The 15,923-nt window shown below is 40.3% G+C and overlaps 1 protein-coding gene and 1 non-coding gene across 6 annotated transcripts in view; one reads left to right on the top strand and one right to left on the bottom strand.

Annotated features, from left to right (window-relative positions):
• The window catches only part of DIS3L2 (DIS3 like 3'-5' exoribonuclease 2), a 372,410-nt gene that overhangs the window by 274,573 nt on the left and 81,914 nt on the right, over positions 1–15,923 (top strand). For all 5 annotated transcript variants that reach the window (XR_005030205.2, XM_057503433.1, XM_036912160.2 and 2 more), the window contains one exon: positions 9,335–9,442. Coding sequence is in view for 4 of the 5 variants with exons in the window: in XM_057503433.1 (XP_057359416.1) it covers positions 9,335–9,442 (108 nt within the window). In the remaining variant the exon portion in view is untranslated. The remainder of the gene's footprint in view (positions 1–9,334; positions 9,443–15,923) is intronic.
• On the bottom strand, positions 7,545–7,671 carry LOC118927807 (small nucleolar RNA SNORA25). Its single transcript, XR_005030986.2, has one exon. It is a non-coding gene; the product is annotated as a small nucleolar RNA SNORA25 (small nucleolar RNA).

Below are 15,923 nucleotides of genomic sequence, written 5' to 3'. Positions count from 1 at the left end.
CCCAAGTGGGCTGTTGACATCTGGCCCCCTTGAATTGTTGTAGCCCCCAGGTTACTGCTAGTTGACCTATTCCTAGATGATTGATTCTGCCCCTCTGTGGCCCTTTCTGTTGGTCACAGGGTTGTCCTGGCTAACCCATTGCTGAACTTGGCCAGCCCGCCTGCTGTGGCTTTAGCAGATGTTTCTGCTCTCTGAGGCTAATACAAAATTTTATAGTCCTGTTGGTACCCCCACCCCGCTGCCTTGGGCAGTGGTGTATTTACCTAACTGATCAACTTCTCAACTCTCTCAAACCCTAGTTCAGAATGCTTAGAAAGTCGTGTCCTATCATTATGTCCCATTTTTCCCATGGCCAGCTTTTAAGCTCTGTCCTGACCCAATTTTGATCTCAGACATGCTTACAAAGACTTACCACCCTTTAAGCCCCTTTCCTTTACTGTTGCCTGAAGTGCTGTCAGTTGTTAGGTATACAGAGATGAGAGAGATGCTGATACTGCACTGGAGAAGTTGGAGGAGGTGGGCATGAACCAGACAACTACAATCCACAGTATTTTGCAGTTACAGAAGTACCCCCAAAAGTGAGGAAGTATCACAGAGGGCAGAGAAGTTGTATCTGCCTGGCTTTCTGGTAGGAGGAGTGTCTACGAGAGCCAGGAAGGCTTCACAAAGCTAGAGTTGTGAGCAGTGTTTCAAATCGTGAGGAGAAATTTCTAGGCAGACAAAAGTGCATGAAGAGGGCATTCCAGGCAGAGGCTAGAAAAAGCGTGGAACATTCAAGGAACAGCGTATAGTTTGGAATTGTAGGGGAAGCCAGATGAAGTTTGTACAAAGAGAGGCCTGGAGTGGCAGGCTAAAGGGCCTGAACTTCATCTCAAGGCCAAGGAGGGAAGTGGCACGGTCTCCTTTGACTAAGAGAGAAAAGCACCTCAGTAGGCATGTGGTTGAAGAATTGTGAGGCTAGAGGCAGGAAAATTGTTATCAGTACCAGGGCCCTTCCCCTCTGTCATGGCTTTGAGTAACCACCCCAAAACAGACAGGGATTTGCTCATGGAATCTTAGGAGAATCTACCAACGTGGTGGTGTCCAGCTAGACCCCAGGAGGACAAGAGCAACAGATGTCCTCAGCCTGGTTCTAAAATGGACATCCTGAACAAGGAACCCCCAAATTGCATCCCCTCCTAATTTAGTGATCCTGGGATCGTAGGCTACTGGGAGAAGTCAGCTCCATTTGCTGTCTTTGCTTGAACTTCGTCTTGGAAATGAGGTCTGGAAGCCCTCTTCCAGCGTCTCCTTGAGAGCTCCTGGCTGCCTGTGACCTTGGCGCCTGAACACGGAGGGCCTAGGCTTTACTGAAGACCTCTTGGCCCCCCTGAAGGGCCCTCCCTTGTTAGCAGGACAGGTAAAAAACCAAATTACCAAATTCAGCTCATCAGCTATTGGGGAAGGTAAAGGCAATGTTTCCTAATATAAATGGGTCTTGAGGTTATTATTGGTTGGAATTTAGTAAGAAGATGCATAAGTTTGGAGAATAGTAAGGGAGTCTTATTCAGAATTTCTAACCCAGAACTCTGCTGCTGGGTTAGAGACTGTTAGGATACACCCTGAGGGAGCAAAGGCGGCTGCACTTAACAGTGGAAGATGGCAGAGGAAAAGACTCACTTGAGGAGAGATTTAGAATGTAAAACCTGTGGGACTCAAACTGACTGGAGAAATCATGAGATAATACCCAGTCATGTTCTGTGGGAGGGTGTGTGTGTGTTTCTGTTTGCTTGCTTATTTAACTGGGGAGCAGGTGCAGGGATTAGGGGTTGCTGCTGGACCTTGTCTTCTTTGTGCAAAATTTGAAGAATGCCGGGGACATTCAAATCAAGTTGTCCAGAGGGCAGCATAATAGAGGGATCTGGAGTTAACAGGGAGAGAGAGGCAGGGCTAGAAATGCATATGTGGACAGGATTCATGTTTCAGTTGTGTAGTGCAAACCCAGGAGTGACCCCTGGGGACGAAATGCCATGAGAAGGGAAAGAGGCTCAGAGGGTGGGTCATCAGTGTTAAGGTGCAGGCCCAGGATAGGAGTCCAGTAGGGACCAACACTGAGGCAAATCTGAGAGTGTCTACTAGTTTTATGTTTCAAAAAATACATGAACCTATAATGTGTGCTTTTTTCCCTGATATGTAGTCATTTATGTGTGCATGGAAAAAAGACAAAGGTTCTTTACCAGCACCTTAGCATTGTTGATTCCATGGCACCTCAAAATGTTAACATTCTCACGTTTTGGTTTGAACATGTAATTTTTATAATTTAAAAATGTCACATTGGATTGAGGAGTGAAAGGAAGGTGAGAATGGAGATAGGAAGCTCGAGAATCTTATGTGAGAAGTGAAGGGAGGGCCTGGGGGTTGGGGAAGACCTAGATAGGGACAGGTGTTTATTGTTCTTAGGAATGGGAGACCAGCGGCTGTGTTGTTAGGGTTTACGCAGAAGACAAAGCCTGGCAGATCAGGCAGCTCATTGAGAAGAGCTTTGGTGGAGAGGGGGATGGCTCAGAAGCATGGACAGGGGCAGGCTTTGGACAGGAGGACACTTGTTGTGAGTTATCAGGGGACTGAGGCACACATGTGAAGTTGTGGGAGCTTTGGGAGAAACTGCTGAAGGAGAGGGCTGAAAGGATGCTTGGGAGGGGCTGAGTCTGACGTGAACAGTTTCTCTGTAAAAGGAGTTGAGGTTTTCTGCTGAGAATGAGGGAGAAGGCAGTTGGGTAGGTTTGAGGAGAATAGTAAAATTTGGGGCATGGAGGAAGGAACTAACCAAAGACAAGTAAGCGGACTGGCAGCCTCCACCGAAGAAGGGCTGAGGCTGGTTGGTGACCCACCCGCGTGGTCTGGTGACTTGCCCATTACCGCTCAGCTGTGACTCATGAAGGTAGAAAGGCAGGTTGTGAGACTGCTCGTGGGGTCTGTAGAGCAGGGGCAGTGCAAGCGAGGGAATTCCTTTTAAGGAATTATCCATGTGGTCCCCACTGAGTAGTGAAGCCCCTGAGGGCAAGGCAGGACGTGAGTGGGGAAAGCTATCCAGGGGTTGGGGGTGCATGAGCATTCACACCATGTTGATGACAGCCAGCAGTTTCTCATCTTGCTGGGGAGACCTATTTTCTCTTTGCCGCTTATACATCATGTTCTGCACTTATCACCCCTGCTTTGGAGTCTCTCCAGGCACCGTGGCAGATCTTACGTCACTGATGCACATGCGTTGACCGCTGTGCTGTTGAGCAGGCAGATCTCCCCTGAAATAGTAGGACTTGAGTTTGAGGAAGCAGTTTACTGAGAGAGGCTGCCTGTCTCCCCAGCCATGCATCCCTGGGCATCCCTGCTTAACTGTGCTATGCAGTTGACCCATGTGCCGTGCAACACATTCCCAGTGACCCCGGCAGAAATCAGGCCCAATTTATGAGAGGCCATGGCATGCCAAACCATATATGCAATTTTAGCATCTTTGTTCCTTTTCCTTGGAAAGAGAGAGAAATAATCACCTATTTACAAAACTATATGGACATAAAGACTGTTTTCTCTGAGTTCTCCTCCAAGAGTTGGTGAAGGTTTAAAGGAATTAAAAGGAATGCCCTTTAAAATTACAGATAATCCTGCTGCCTGAAAAGTTTTACCATTTAGCTTTTTCAGAAGCACTTAGGTTCTTGGGCATCTGATCATTGCAGGGTGAACATTGAAATGTTGTCTTCAGTGTAAGCACAGTATACCAAGCAACGTTTCTAACCTGGGCGGCTGCTGAGTATGCCAATAGTTTTTAGGAGAGAGTAGCCTAAACTATCTTATACTAAAAATACTAGTTGCCTATGAAGTTCTTATGTAAAGAAGTCTAAATAGAAGTCCACTGTGTATTTCATAAAATGTTTTATGGGATGCAGTGAACAGTAAACAGAAAAAATAGGTGTTTTATTTCCTGGGTGAAAGTCAGTCATTCATTTGCAAATCAGCAGTGCCTGCTGTGTGTCCAGTGCTGGGCAGAAAGCAGGAGCAAGAGCTGGTCCTCATTCCTGAAGCTTCCGGGGTCTAGTGGAAGGGAGAGGTACATAAAGAAGCAATTAGGGTGACTGTTAAGAGCTATAGAAGAGCTATATGCAAGAGCAGGGAGGATGGAGTGACTGTTTAGGACTGCCTCAAATCCTTTTGGAAGTAACAGGGGTAGGTGGCGGGTGGGGGGAGTACACAAAGCATAGTACTCACTCCACCTGGGGCAGTTAGATGAGCCTTTTAGAGATGATAATGAGCTAAGTCTTAAAGGATGCGCAAAAGCTGGCTAGATGCTAACTCAAAAGGTGTTCCAGAAAGAGGGAACAACGTGCAAGAGCTGGAGCAGCAGGCAGGCCTGGCAGGTGATGGGTGTGCCGTGGGCAGGTCCATGTGGCTCTGGCTGCTGTGCAGGAAGGGGGCACCAGGGCTATGGCTGAAGGGGGGCTGAGCCAGGTAGGCGGTGGGATGGCCAGGAGTTCACTTTCATTGAGCATCAGTACTGTTTTACTGATAAGAGAGCTGAGACTCAGAATTATACTAGTTTGCCCAAAGTGTGTAGGAAGTGGTGGGCTCAGGATGAGACCCCACGTCTATCTGGGCATTCTCCTGCTCATGAGTGTGGACCTCACTCCATTGGCTAATGGTCTTTAGACTTTGTTTTTTTCAGTAGTAAAGGCCATTTTGCAAATGAAATCTTAACCTCAAACTCCAATATATAAAAATAGACCGTGTTGTATCTCATTAGCATAAATTTCTTCCATACTTAGATGTATAACACTTAGGAGATCAATTAATAAAAACAGTAGCTTTCTTTTTAACAGGCTTCTTATTTGGGGATAATTTTATATTTATAAAAAAGTAGCAGAGACAATACAGAGAGGTCCCATTTCCCCACATCCAGTTTCACTATTGTTAATATCTTACATCTTATAGTTTATCAGAACTGTGCAGCTGATGTGGGAGCATTACTATTTACTAAAATCCATACTTTATTTGGATTTCACTAGTATTCTCCACTAATGTCATCTTTCTATTTCAGGGTCCAGTCCAGAGTACCACATTGCATTTAGTTGCAATGACATTTTTTTGACAAGCACTAAAATATGAAGTCAGGAATTCTGTTACATTCTCAGATAGAACTATAAGCTATCTGAAAGAGGTATTAAGCCCTGGATTATAAGCATGCGGGGTGAGAGCCTGTATCAAAGTGCAGTTGGTGTAATAATCTGATAATGCAGCCCAGAGCAGAATGCAAGAATATGCATTCAACAAACTCAATATAGTCCGTCTTACTCAGCTGGGGCTGTCATACAATATACCATCAACTGGGCAGCTTCACCAACAGACTTTTGTTGTTGTTTCACAGTTCTGGAGGCTAGGAGCCCCAGATGAAGATGCTGGCCAACTTTGTTCCTAGTGAGGACTCTCATCCTGGCTTGTAGATGGCTTTGTCCTCACATGGCCTTTTTTCTGTGTGTGTGCTAGGCAGGAAGGGAGCAGTTATATCTCTTTGTATCAGGTTAGGGCTCTACCCTTATGACCTCAGTTAACCTGAATTATCTACTGAAGACTCCACTTCCAAATACAGTCACATTGAGGGTTAGTGCTTGGACCTAGGAGTTTGGGGGGGGCACACAGTTCTGTCAATAGCATAGTTCAAAGGCTGAAATTATGTGAAATCTTTAAAAATCAATCATGAAACAGTATGGTATTAGAACTTTCTCCATTCTGTATAATATGTGTATGAAGGTGAAGATGTATTATTTTGTAAAACAGTTGATACATGCAAGAAAATGCCGACTATTGGATTACATTTTAATACTCATTAAGTAAGTTAATAAAATACAGTGTCATCTGAACACATGTTGCAAAAGCTAAAGCAAGAAAAAGTTTCAAAAGTGCTTGTCTTATAGAAGCTGTTACCAGCAGTTTTCTTAGATCCTCAGAATGTAGTCATTAGACTTTACCTAGGTGTTAAAAAGATACTGCATCCTTTAGGATAATACCAAGTAATGCCATACAATTATTAACTACTTGTAACTGGTATGGGCCATGCATTCTAGAATTTAGTTTTCCTTACCAAAGGTTATTTACTGTACTGAAACAGAATACAATTACAGACACTTCACATAGAGCAAGAAACCACTGGGTTTTGTTTTGTTTTTGCTGATAAAGAAACCTAACGAATAACTTTACTACAGCTGGTGCCTAGTTGCCTCTCTTGCCTATTACTCAACACAGGGCTACAGGGTTACCCATTCTTAACACCACAAATTAAGTAGGTCTACAGGAAGTGTGTTAAATAAACGGCTGTTAATGCTGCCACTTTTAGTTTGGGAGGTGGGGTGAATGATGATGCCATCAATCAAGAAAAATATCAGAGAAGAAATATATTTTAAGGTAGGCAGGAAAGAGTTTGAAGTATCTCCAAGAGATCCAAATAGAGATACTCATTTTATCTTTGGAATTTTAAAGAAAACAACATTATGGGATAACTGTAGGTCATCATTTGAAAGGAAGTTGAAGAGGGTATACCACTGAATCAGTTTATTATGGGGATAGAACGATTAATAAAGGGAAGAAATGATTTAGGGAACATCCGCAAAATGAGGGACTAGTTGACCACAGCATTCCATCTAGAGAGCTTAGATTTATGAATCTTTCTGTGATGTGTGATCCAGTGATATTTTATTGGCGTATTCACTTAGTGTTCCAACATGTGATTTGATCAGTTGTGGTATTTTCAGTTACTAAAGCACTGATTCAGTAATTTTACTTTGATAACCCTGTCATGAGTGTACAGATTATCTCTCGGGTTCTTCTGTTTTTCCCAATCTTTGACAAATAAAATTGTATATATTTAAAGTATACAATATGATGGTTTGGTATACATATACATAGTGAAATGATTGCCAAGATCAAGATAATTAACACATCCTTCACCTCACATAGTTAATTTGTGTGTGTGTGTGTGTGTGTGTGGTAAGAACATTTAAGATTTACTCTCAGCAAATTTCAAGCATACAAAATTCTGTTATTAACTAGAGTCACCATGCTATACCTTAGCTCCTCAGACTTACTCACAACTGAAAGTATAGACCATTTGACCTACATCTTCCTATTTCCCCCTCTCTCCGAGGCCCTGGCAACCACCATTTCACCCTCTGTTTCAATGAAATCAGCTTTTTAAAAAATTCCACACCTAAGTGATAAAATACAATATTTGTATTTCTCTTTCTGGCTTACTTCACTTAGCATGATGTTCTCTAGGTTCATCCATTTTGTCAAAAATGGCAGGATGTCCTTTTTTTTTTTTTTAACTGTAAAGGGTTGTTTTTATTATGTAACATAGGTAACATAAGTCAATAAATTTTTTAAGAACTTAGTATGGTGTGGTTCCTTCCGCTGCCAATTGCCTTTGCTTCTCCAAAGTGAGGCATGATCTTCAATAAAAATAGCCCTAAAGAGAGTAGACATGGGTTAGACTTTAATTATGGATGTAGACATGAGTGGCTAAATCTTGTATCTCCTCAGGAAAACAGCACTTACATTAGTGGCTATTACATCCTATGGAGAACTTCAGTGTTTGGTCACACTGTTAAGAGCTCCTGGTTTTGGTCCCACAAGCCCTCTTTGAAATGACCCAGCAGGATGTTCTCTCTTTTATGGATGAATAATATTCCATTGATCCATCAGTAGACACTTAAATTGTCTTGGCTGTTGTGAATACACTGCAGGGAACCTGGGAGTGCAGATATCTCTTTGAAGTAGTGATTCCATTTCCTTCAGATGAATACCCAGAAGTGGCATTCCTGGATCGCATGATAGTTCTTTTTTAATTTTTTGAGGCACCTCCATACTGTTTCCCACAATGTCTATACCAACTTACATTTCCCCAATAATGTACAAGGATTCCCCTTTTTTTCACATCCTCATCAACATTTATCTCTTGTCTTTTTGATAATAGCCATCCTAATAGATGTGAGGTAATACAGAATTTAAGAAAACAATCCCACTTACAAGAGCATCAAAAATAATAAAATACTTAGGAATAAATGTAACCAAAGAGGTAAAAGGCCCATACACTAAAAACTATAAAATATTGTTGAAAGAAATTGGTGAAGATACAAATAAGTGGAAAGATATCTTGTGTTCTTTGATTGGAAGAATTAATGTTGTTCAAATGTCTATACTACCCCAAGTGATCTACACATTCAGTGTAATCCTTATCAAAATTCCAATAGCATTTTTCACAAAAATAGGAAAACTATCTTAAAATACATATGGGACCACAAAAGACCCTGAATAGCCAAAGCAACCTTGAGAAAGAAGGGCAGAGCTGGAGGCATCACACTTTTGATTTCAAACTCTATTTATTACAAAGCTACAATATCAAAACAGTATGGTACTAGCATAAAAACAGACACATCAACCAATGGACAGAATGGACAGCCCAAAAATAAACCCATGTATATATGGTCGACAAATCTTTCTCAAGGGTGCCAGAACACACAGTGGGGCAGGTATAGTCTCTTCAATAAATGTTGCTGGAAAAACTGACATCCACATGTAAAAGAATGAAACTGGACCCTTAACTTACACCCTGCACAAAAATTAACTCAAAATGAATTGAAGACTTAACTGTAACATCTTGGGTTCTTAAGTATGTAGTTGAAATGAAATTATATCCAAAAATATAAGTCATTCTTGAGTCTAGAGCTTCGGTTTTAGTATACAGTTGACCCTTGAACAACACAGGTTTGAACTGCATGGGCCCCCTTATATGAGGATGTTTTTCAATAAATTCTGTGGGAAAGTTTTAGAGATTTGCCACAATTTGAAAAACATTTTCTTTTCTCTAGATTACTTTATTGTGAGAATACAGATATCTAACACTTACGCCAAATGTTTAAGTCAACTGTTTATGTTACTACTAAGTAGACTATTAATTTTGAGGAAGTCAAAGGTTATGCATGGTAATCAGCACTCCTAATGCCCCACATCGTTCAAAGATCAACTGTATAGTAAAATATAGTTATTTTTTCATTGCTATATTGTATATTTTCCCCTTTGTTATGTGCTCCTCTCACTTTTCCAGTTCACATTCCCAGTTGACTCTCGAGGCCCATGGAAGGGTATCAGATTGTTTGCTCTTTCTGCAGAGTCTTTGGGGAAATGAGTAGCCTCCATCTTCAGCTCACTCTGAAAACTCAAGCTGTTCACCCAAACCTGCCCTCTGGGCTGCTTCTAAGCCTGAGGCCGACTCCCTTGGATTGGAGGAAGTGCTCATGGCCTGTTCTCTTTGCAGGTAGTCCCCATGCTTCCCAGGCTGCTGTGTGAGGAGTTATGCAGTCTCAATCCCATGACAGACAAGCTGACTTTCTCTGTGATCTGGACGCTGACTCCAGAGGGCAAGGTAACAACATACATGCATGTCCATTCCATTGAGTCCCTGTTAAGCACCCACTGTGTGCCTGGCACTGGGCTGGAGTCCATGGTGGTTGGATGGGGGCAGTATAGGGGCAGCTGCCACACAGAACATATAAGAGCCTCTGCCTCTGCAGTATAGCACAGAGAAGACAAGTAGTGACTCAATTATATCTTACTACGCTGATGGACAGTGACTGCAATAGGGTGGGGGAGGGAATTGATAATAAGGGTGAATGAGTAAGCACAATGTTTCCTGTAAAACCTTCGTATGACTGTATATCAATGATACCTTAATAAAAAAATAATAAAAATTATATATAATGCAAAAAAAAAGAGCCTCTGCCTCTGAAGAGCCATCAGTCCATTTAAAAGGCAAGACTAACCCTAAGCAGTTAGAAAACAGTTACTAGTTTCTTATCATTATTGGGTGAAGGAAGAAATGGTCAGCAAAGTCATGTGGGGGAGGCTTAGTGCAGGAGATAAGGTCTAAATGAAGGTGAGGATGGACTGGCAGCAACAGGAGGGGGCAGCTTGCACTGTGGTTAGGAAGGCAGGCCCTGTTGGAAGGGGGACATTTCAGGGAGGGTGATAAGTTTGGGTAGGTGGGGCAGAATCAAACTGTGGGTACCATAAATGCCTGTCACAAATGAAGTCTAGATGTTAGGGTTCCTCCAAAGTGTCATGAGAAAACTGACATTTTAGAAGGAATAGGGCTGTATCATTTGCAGGATGACCTGGCAGTTTGAAGATGAATTAAATTTGCACAAGGTAGTGCTATAGTCAGGATACAAGGCAGAAATGAAACCAGGAGCTGAGAGTGAGAGGAAAATGTCAACAAATGTCAACGGGTTGTTCCTAGGTAAATGGAGACCACTCCGGAAAAGCTTGTCCCCTCCTCCCCAAAAACAACTCTAGACATCCAAACATAGGGAACAATTCAGTAATGGCAACAACTCAGTGGAATGAGATGCAGTTATTAAAGCTGTAACAGACCATATAAGAATATGGGAAATGTTTATGCTGTAGTATTAAATAGAAGTAAAAAAAAAAATTTAATTATAAAGAGATTCCAAATAAAGATGGAGAATCAAATACCCACATTTACTTTCATTCCTTCCCAAAACCTCACTAAAACAACAGTGAAGAGATTTTTTTAAAGACATAAACCCACAAGGACGAGAGAACGGGAGCAGAGACAACAGCAACAAAGGTTTGGGAGCCGGGAAGCGGATGCGTGGGACTGACTTAGAGGTCCCAGAAAGCTGGGGCCTGAGCCAGCAGTAAAGAAAGCCAAGAAACAACCCAATTTTACAAAGCAGAACCCTAAAGAAATTCAGAAATGACAGCACCAGGTAACTCTTAGTGGGGAGAAGTGGGCAACGAGGAGACTATATTGGTTGAAAGTTCATCTTAAAAGACTGCCCCTTCCACAACTTAGAAGATCAAAAATGTATTCTCTGGACAGGATCAAGTAAAGGATGTGTGAACTAGGGACCCTGAGCACACTTGATGGCAGCGGCTGAGTGAACGCTGCTGGCAGACCGAATGTCGGGAGTCCCGGCTTGCTTTTCCAGCCAACCCCAGAAGTCTAGTTGCCAAGCCTATACCCTTGAGTCAGGAGATGGGAAAATCTTTCTCTGAGGAATCTGAGCGTAAAGAAAATTTAAAGGAAATAACTTCAAGGGTTTCCCAACCAACAGCCCAGTTGTATCTTCCTACAGTAAAGCTTAATAGACTCCACCCACAAAAGCAGAGCTTTTTAGGCTTTCACTAAAACTCAGCCTTTTAGTATTTCAGTTTGGTGTGAGGAGAGACAACCAAGAGGAAAGCCTCTGATGTGAAATAGGAAAACCAAAGCTATAAACATAAAAAAGCAAGTAGGACAAAACAGACTATACAGGGAAAAGAAACTATCATTTATATCCTCAGAGAATTTTTTTTAAAGGGGAGTATGTCACAAGATCTAGATACTTTAAAAAAGAAACATTCAGAGGAGGGAAAAAAAGAAGTCTTAGAAATTTACAATGTGGTAGAAGAGATGAAGAAAACTCAAGATTCTGGTTATAAGATAAAGTTTGAGGATTTGTCCTGGAAAAGGATAGAAAAGATAAGAAAGTTAGAAGACCAGTCCAAGATATCCAGTATCTGTTTAATGAACAGCAAAGAAAACAGGGGGAAGAAATAGTCAACAAAATAATTTCAAGGAAATGCCCCTTTTCTGGAGGATGTGACTTTCCAGATTGAAAGAGTCCAGTGCCCAGTGCAATGGTAGAGACTTACCATCTCCAAGCCACATCTTCATAAAATTTCAGAACACCAAGGACAAAGAAAAGATCATATAGGCTTCTAAGGAGGAAAAAGAAAAAAGGGGTCATGTACAGTAGACTTTTCTATCATAACCCCTAGAAGTTAGATGACAATGAAGCAAAGCTTCCTAATTTCTGAAAGACTATGGTTTCTGTGCTAAAATTCTGTATCCAGCTAAGCTAGTAATAAATTGTGAGAGTAGCAAAGGACATTTTCAGACATGCAAGTTCTCAGAAAAAAAAGTACCTTTCATACACCCTTTCTCAGGAAGCTACCAGAAAACGTGCTTCACCAAAACGAAGGAGTAAATCAGGAAGGAGGAAGACATAGGATTCAGGAAACAAATTAACAAGCCTTGGAAAGAAGTTTAACAATCACCTAGACATCACACAAAGGTCCTTTTCCTTTGGTCCAACAAGGTCCAACAAAGGACCGACCACATAGTGAATATTTTTGGCTTTATAGGCCATTCGGTCTCTGTTGTAGCTACTCAACTCTGCCACTGTAGCGTGAAAAAAGATGATATATAAATGAATGAGCATGGCTGTGTTCTAGTAAAACTTTACTTAAAAACAGGTAGCAGGCTGGGTTTGGCCCACAAGCCATAATTTGCTGATACCTAACCTAGATGATGGTGAAGAAAGTTCCTAGGGAACCAGCTCCATATGGGAAATAGGAGGCAGCTGATCCAGGTTGCGGCTGGTCCAAAGTCTGAGGAGTGATGTCTTTGAGAAAATCAAAGAGTTAAACCATCAGTGTGTCTGAATTTCTTGAGACTAGCAGTTATCAAACTTTTTAGTCTCAGGACCTGTTACCCTAAAAAATTATTGAGGACCTCAGAGCTTGTATTTATGTGGACTACTACTGTTTACCCTATTAGAAATTAGAACTGATAAGAATTTCAAATATTTCCTTATGTCAATTAAAATAATCATAAACCAATTCATTGTATGTTAACATAAATGTTTTGTGAAAAATAAATATTTTCTAAAACAAAATTAGGAGAGAATCTTGTTTTACATTTTTAAAAATCTCTTTCACATCTGTTCTAGAGAAGACGTTTAAACTGGTTCCTCTCTGTGCTTCTCTTTAATCTGTTGGAATAAGTTATTTTGGTTGAAGCATTTGAAAGAAATCCAGCTTCTGACAGATATGTAAGTTAGAAAAGAAAGGAGTATTTTAGTAGCTTTTTCAGATAATGCATATATTCATCCTTATACTCCATCAGATTTGGATAGCTTTTTTAGTTAGTTGCAATCTAGAATCTGAAACCATTTTTTATAGTTAGTTGCAATCTAGGATCTGAAACCGTATTTGCTATAGAGTGAATTGTGTCCCCCGACAAATTTGTGTGTTGAAGCCCTGATCCCCCTGTGTGACTGTATTTAGAGATAAGGCTTCTAAGGAGATAATTAAGGTTAAATGAGATTGTAAGGATGGGGCCCTGATCTGATAGGATTAATGTCCTTACAAGAAGAGATAAGAGAGCTTGCTCTCTCTCTTTACCATGTGAAGACACAGTGAGACAGTGACCATCTGCAAGCCAGGGAAAGAACTCCCACCAGGAACAAAATTGGCCAGCACCTTGATCTTGAACTTCCCAGCCTCCAGAACTGTGAGGAATAAATATCTGGTATTTAAGCCCCCAGGCCTGTGGTATTTTGTTATGGCAGCTCTAGCAGACTATACAATACCAATTCAATGTTTTTTATTGGGTTACACTATGATCTATTGGTCTACCTTATACTTTGAATTTTTCACCCATGCAATGATTTCTTATCATGTATTTAGAAATTTAGATCATTTAGAAAATATTGGTTTATTGTGCCAGTCTTCTAAATGTGAACACATTTCATGATAAGATATCAAAATACTACATTTATTAATATCACTATCAAGCTTAGACAAGTCTTTGTTAGGAAACATGTATCATGCAAGATTTCCAAAATTCTAATTTTGTGAAAGCTTGAGTTTTATCACTAGCAATAAATAATGTCAGTTGTTTTCCTTAAAGTGCCAAACAACCATAGTTTGTGTTAGCTGTTCCTTCAAATAAAAATAGTGTTCCCTAAAGCAATCAGTTCAGCTTACAATTCAATTATATGAATGATTTTCCTCAAGATAACCATCATGCTGCAGCATATAGCATAAGTGAAAAGGACAGTACTCAAGGTTTGAGACAAAATAAAGTTAATTACTTTTACTGCTTCATCAAGGACACACTGAGGTGAACTAGCTTTTTTTTTTTCTTCCTGTGCTTGTGAGGTGATGAGGAACACCCTGCCCATTGACACTGTTTGTCACCACTGCCTGATTCATGCCAAGGCCACAGCAGTTCCCCACCCCACCCCTGCCCAGTGCTTTGGTACCATCGGTGTAAATGTCAGCACACAGAAAGGGCAAATAATACCTTAGTGTTATTATGAAAATGATTTTGACCTCATGGGCCCCTGAAATGGTCTCAAGGACCATCCAGGAGCCCACAGACCATACTTCAAGAACCACTGTTTTATTGTACATTAATAATAGCAAAAGAAAAACAAAAAAGAAGAACAAAGCTGAGGGTACCACACTCCTTGGTTTCAAACTATACTACAAAGCTGCAGTTATCAAAACAGTATGGTACTGGCACAAGACCGGACCTATAGATCAATGGAACAGAATAGAGAGCCCAGAAATAAACCTATGCTTATAAGGTCAGTTAATCTATGACAAAGGAGGCAAGAATGGGCAAAGACAATCTCTTCAATAAATGGTGATGGGAAAACTAGACAATTACATGCAAAAAGATGAAACTGGATACTGTATTATACCATATACAAAATAAACTCAAAATCGACCAAAGATTTAAATATAAAACCTGAAACCATAAAACTCCTATAAGAAAGTACAGTATACTCTTGAATGTTGGCATTAGTTATTTTTTCCTGGCTATGTCTCTCCAGACAAGGGAAACAAAAGCAAAAATAAACAAGTGAGACTACATCAAACTAAAAAGCTACTGCATAGCAAAAGAAACCATCAACAAAATGAAAAGGCAACCTACTGTATGAAAGAAGATATTTGCAAATGATATATCCAATAAGGGGCTAATATAAAAAATAGATAAAGAACTCATACAACTCAACAATGAAAAAACAAATAATCCAACTAAAACATGGGGAGAAGACCTGAATAAATATTTTTTCCATAGAAGACATAGATAGCCAACAGACGCATGAAAAGATGCTCCACAGCACTAATCATCAGGGAAATGCAAATAAAAAACACAATATTACCTCATACCAATCAAGAGTATCAACAAATATAAACAAAAAAAGAAATAACAAGTGTTGGCAAGGATATGGAGAAAAGCAGACCCTCATGTACTGTTAGTGGGATTGTAAACTGGTGTAGGCACTATGGAAGGCAGTATGGAGGTTTCTCAATAAACTAAAAATTGAAATACTGTATGACCCAGCAATTCCACTACTGGGAATTTACCCTAAGTAAACAAAATCATTAATTTGAAAAGATACGTGCACCCCTATGTTTACTGCGACATTATTTACAACAGCCAAAATACAGAAACAACTTAAATGTCCATCAATAGATGAATAAAAAATATATGGTACATATATACAGTGGAATATTACTCATTCATAAAAAAGAATGAAATCTTGCTATTTGCAACAACATGGACAGACCTAGAGGGTAATATTTAAGTGAAATAAGTCAGTCAGACAAAGACAAATACCATATGATTTCTCTTATATATGGTATTTTTTAAAATGAACAATCAAAACAGAAACAGACTCAGACACAGAGAAGAGACTTGTGGTTGCCACAGGGGAGGAAAGTAGGAGAATGGGTGAAAGAGGTGAAGGTGGAAAGATTATTAGGAAAAAAAAAAAACACTGTTTTAGACAATTGGTGGGAAGATTAGGGTGGATTAATATACACAGTATACAGAAAAACTGAGCAAATTAAAATGAGAGTTGTTAATTTCAGTGAAAATTTAAAGTTGTGCAGGAAAGAAAACTTGGTATTTATATAACCATAGTACTCAGTTCTGTCAGTTGTGATCTAATTTTATTGAGAGGACAAGGGCCTGAAACAGTTATGTGGGTTTGATTAGGGGAGGGGAGTATATGTGGAAAGAAAAATAAATCCTCATCTTC

The sequence above is a fragment of the Manis pentadactyla genome, chromosome 6 (genome assembly GCF_030020395.1).
Source record: "Manis pentadactyla isolate mManPen7 chromosome 6, mManPen7.hap1, whole genome shotgun sequence".
NCBI classification, from domain to species: Eukaryota; Metazoa; Chordata; class Mammalia; order Pholidota; family Manidae; genus Manis; species Manis pentadactyla.
Note: the sequence above shows the minus strand (reverse complement) of the source record. Positions and strands in the feature narration are given on the sequence as shown.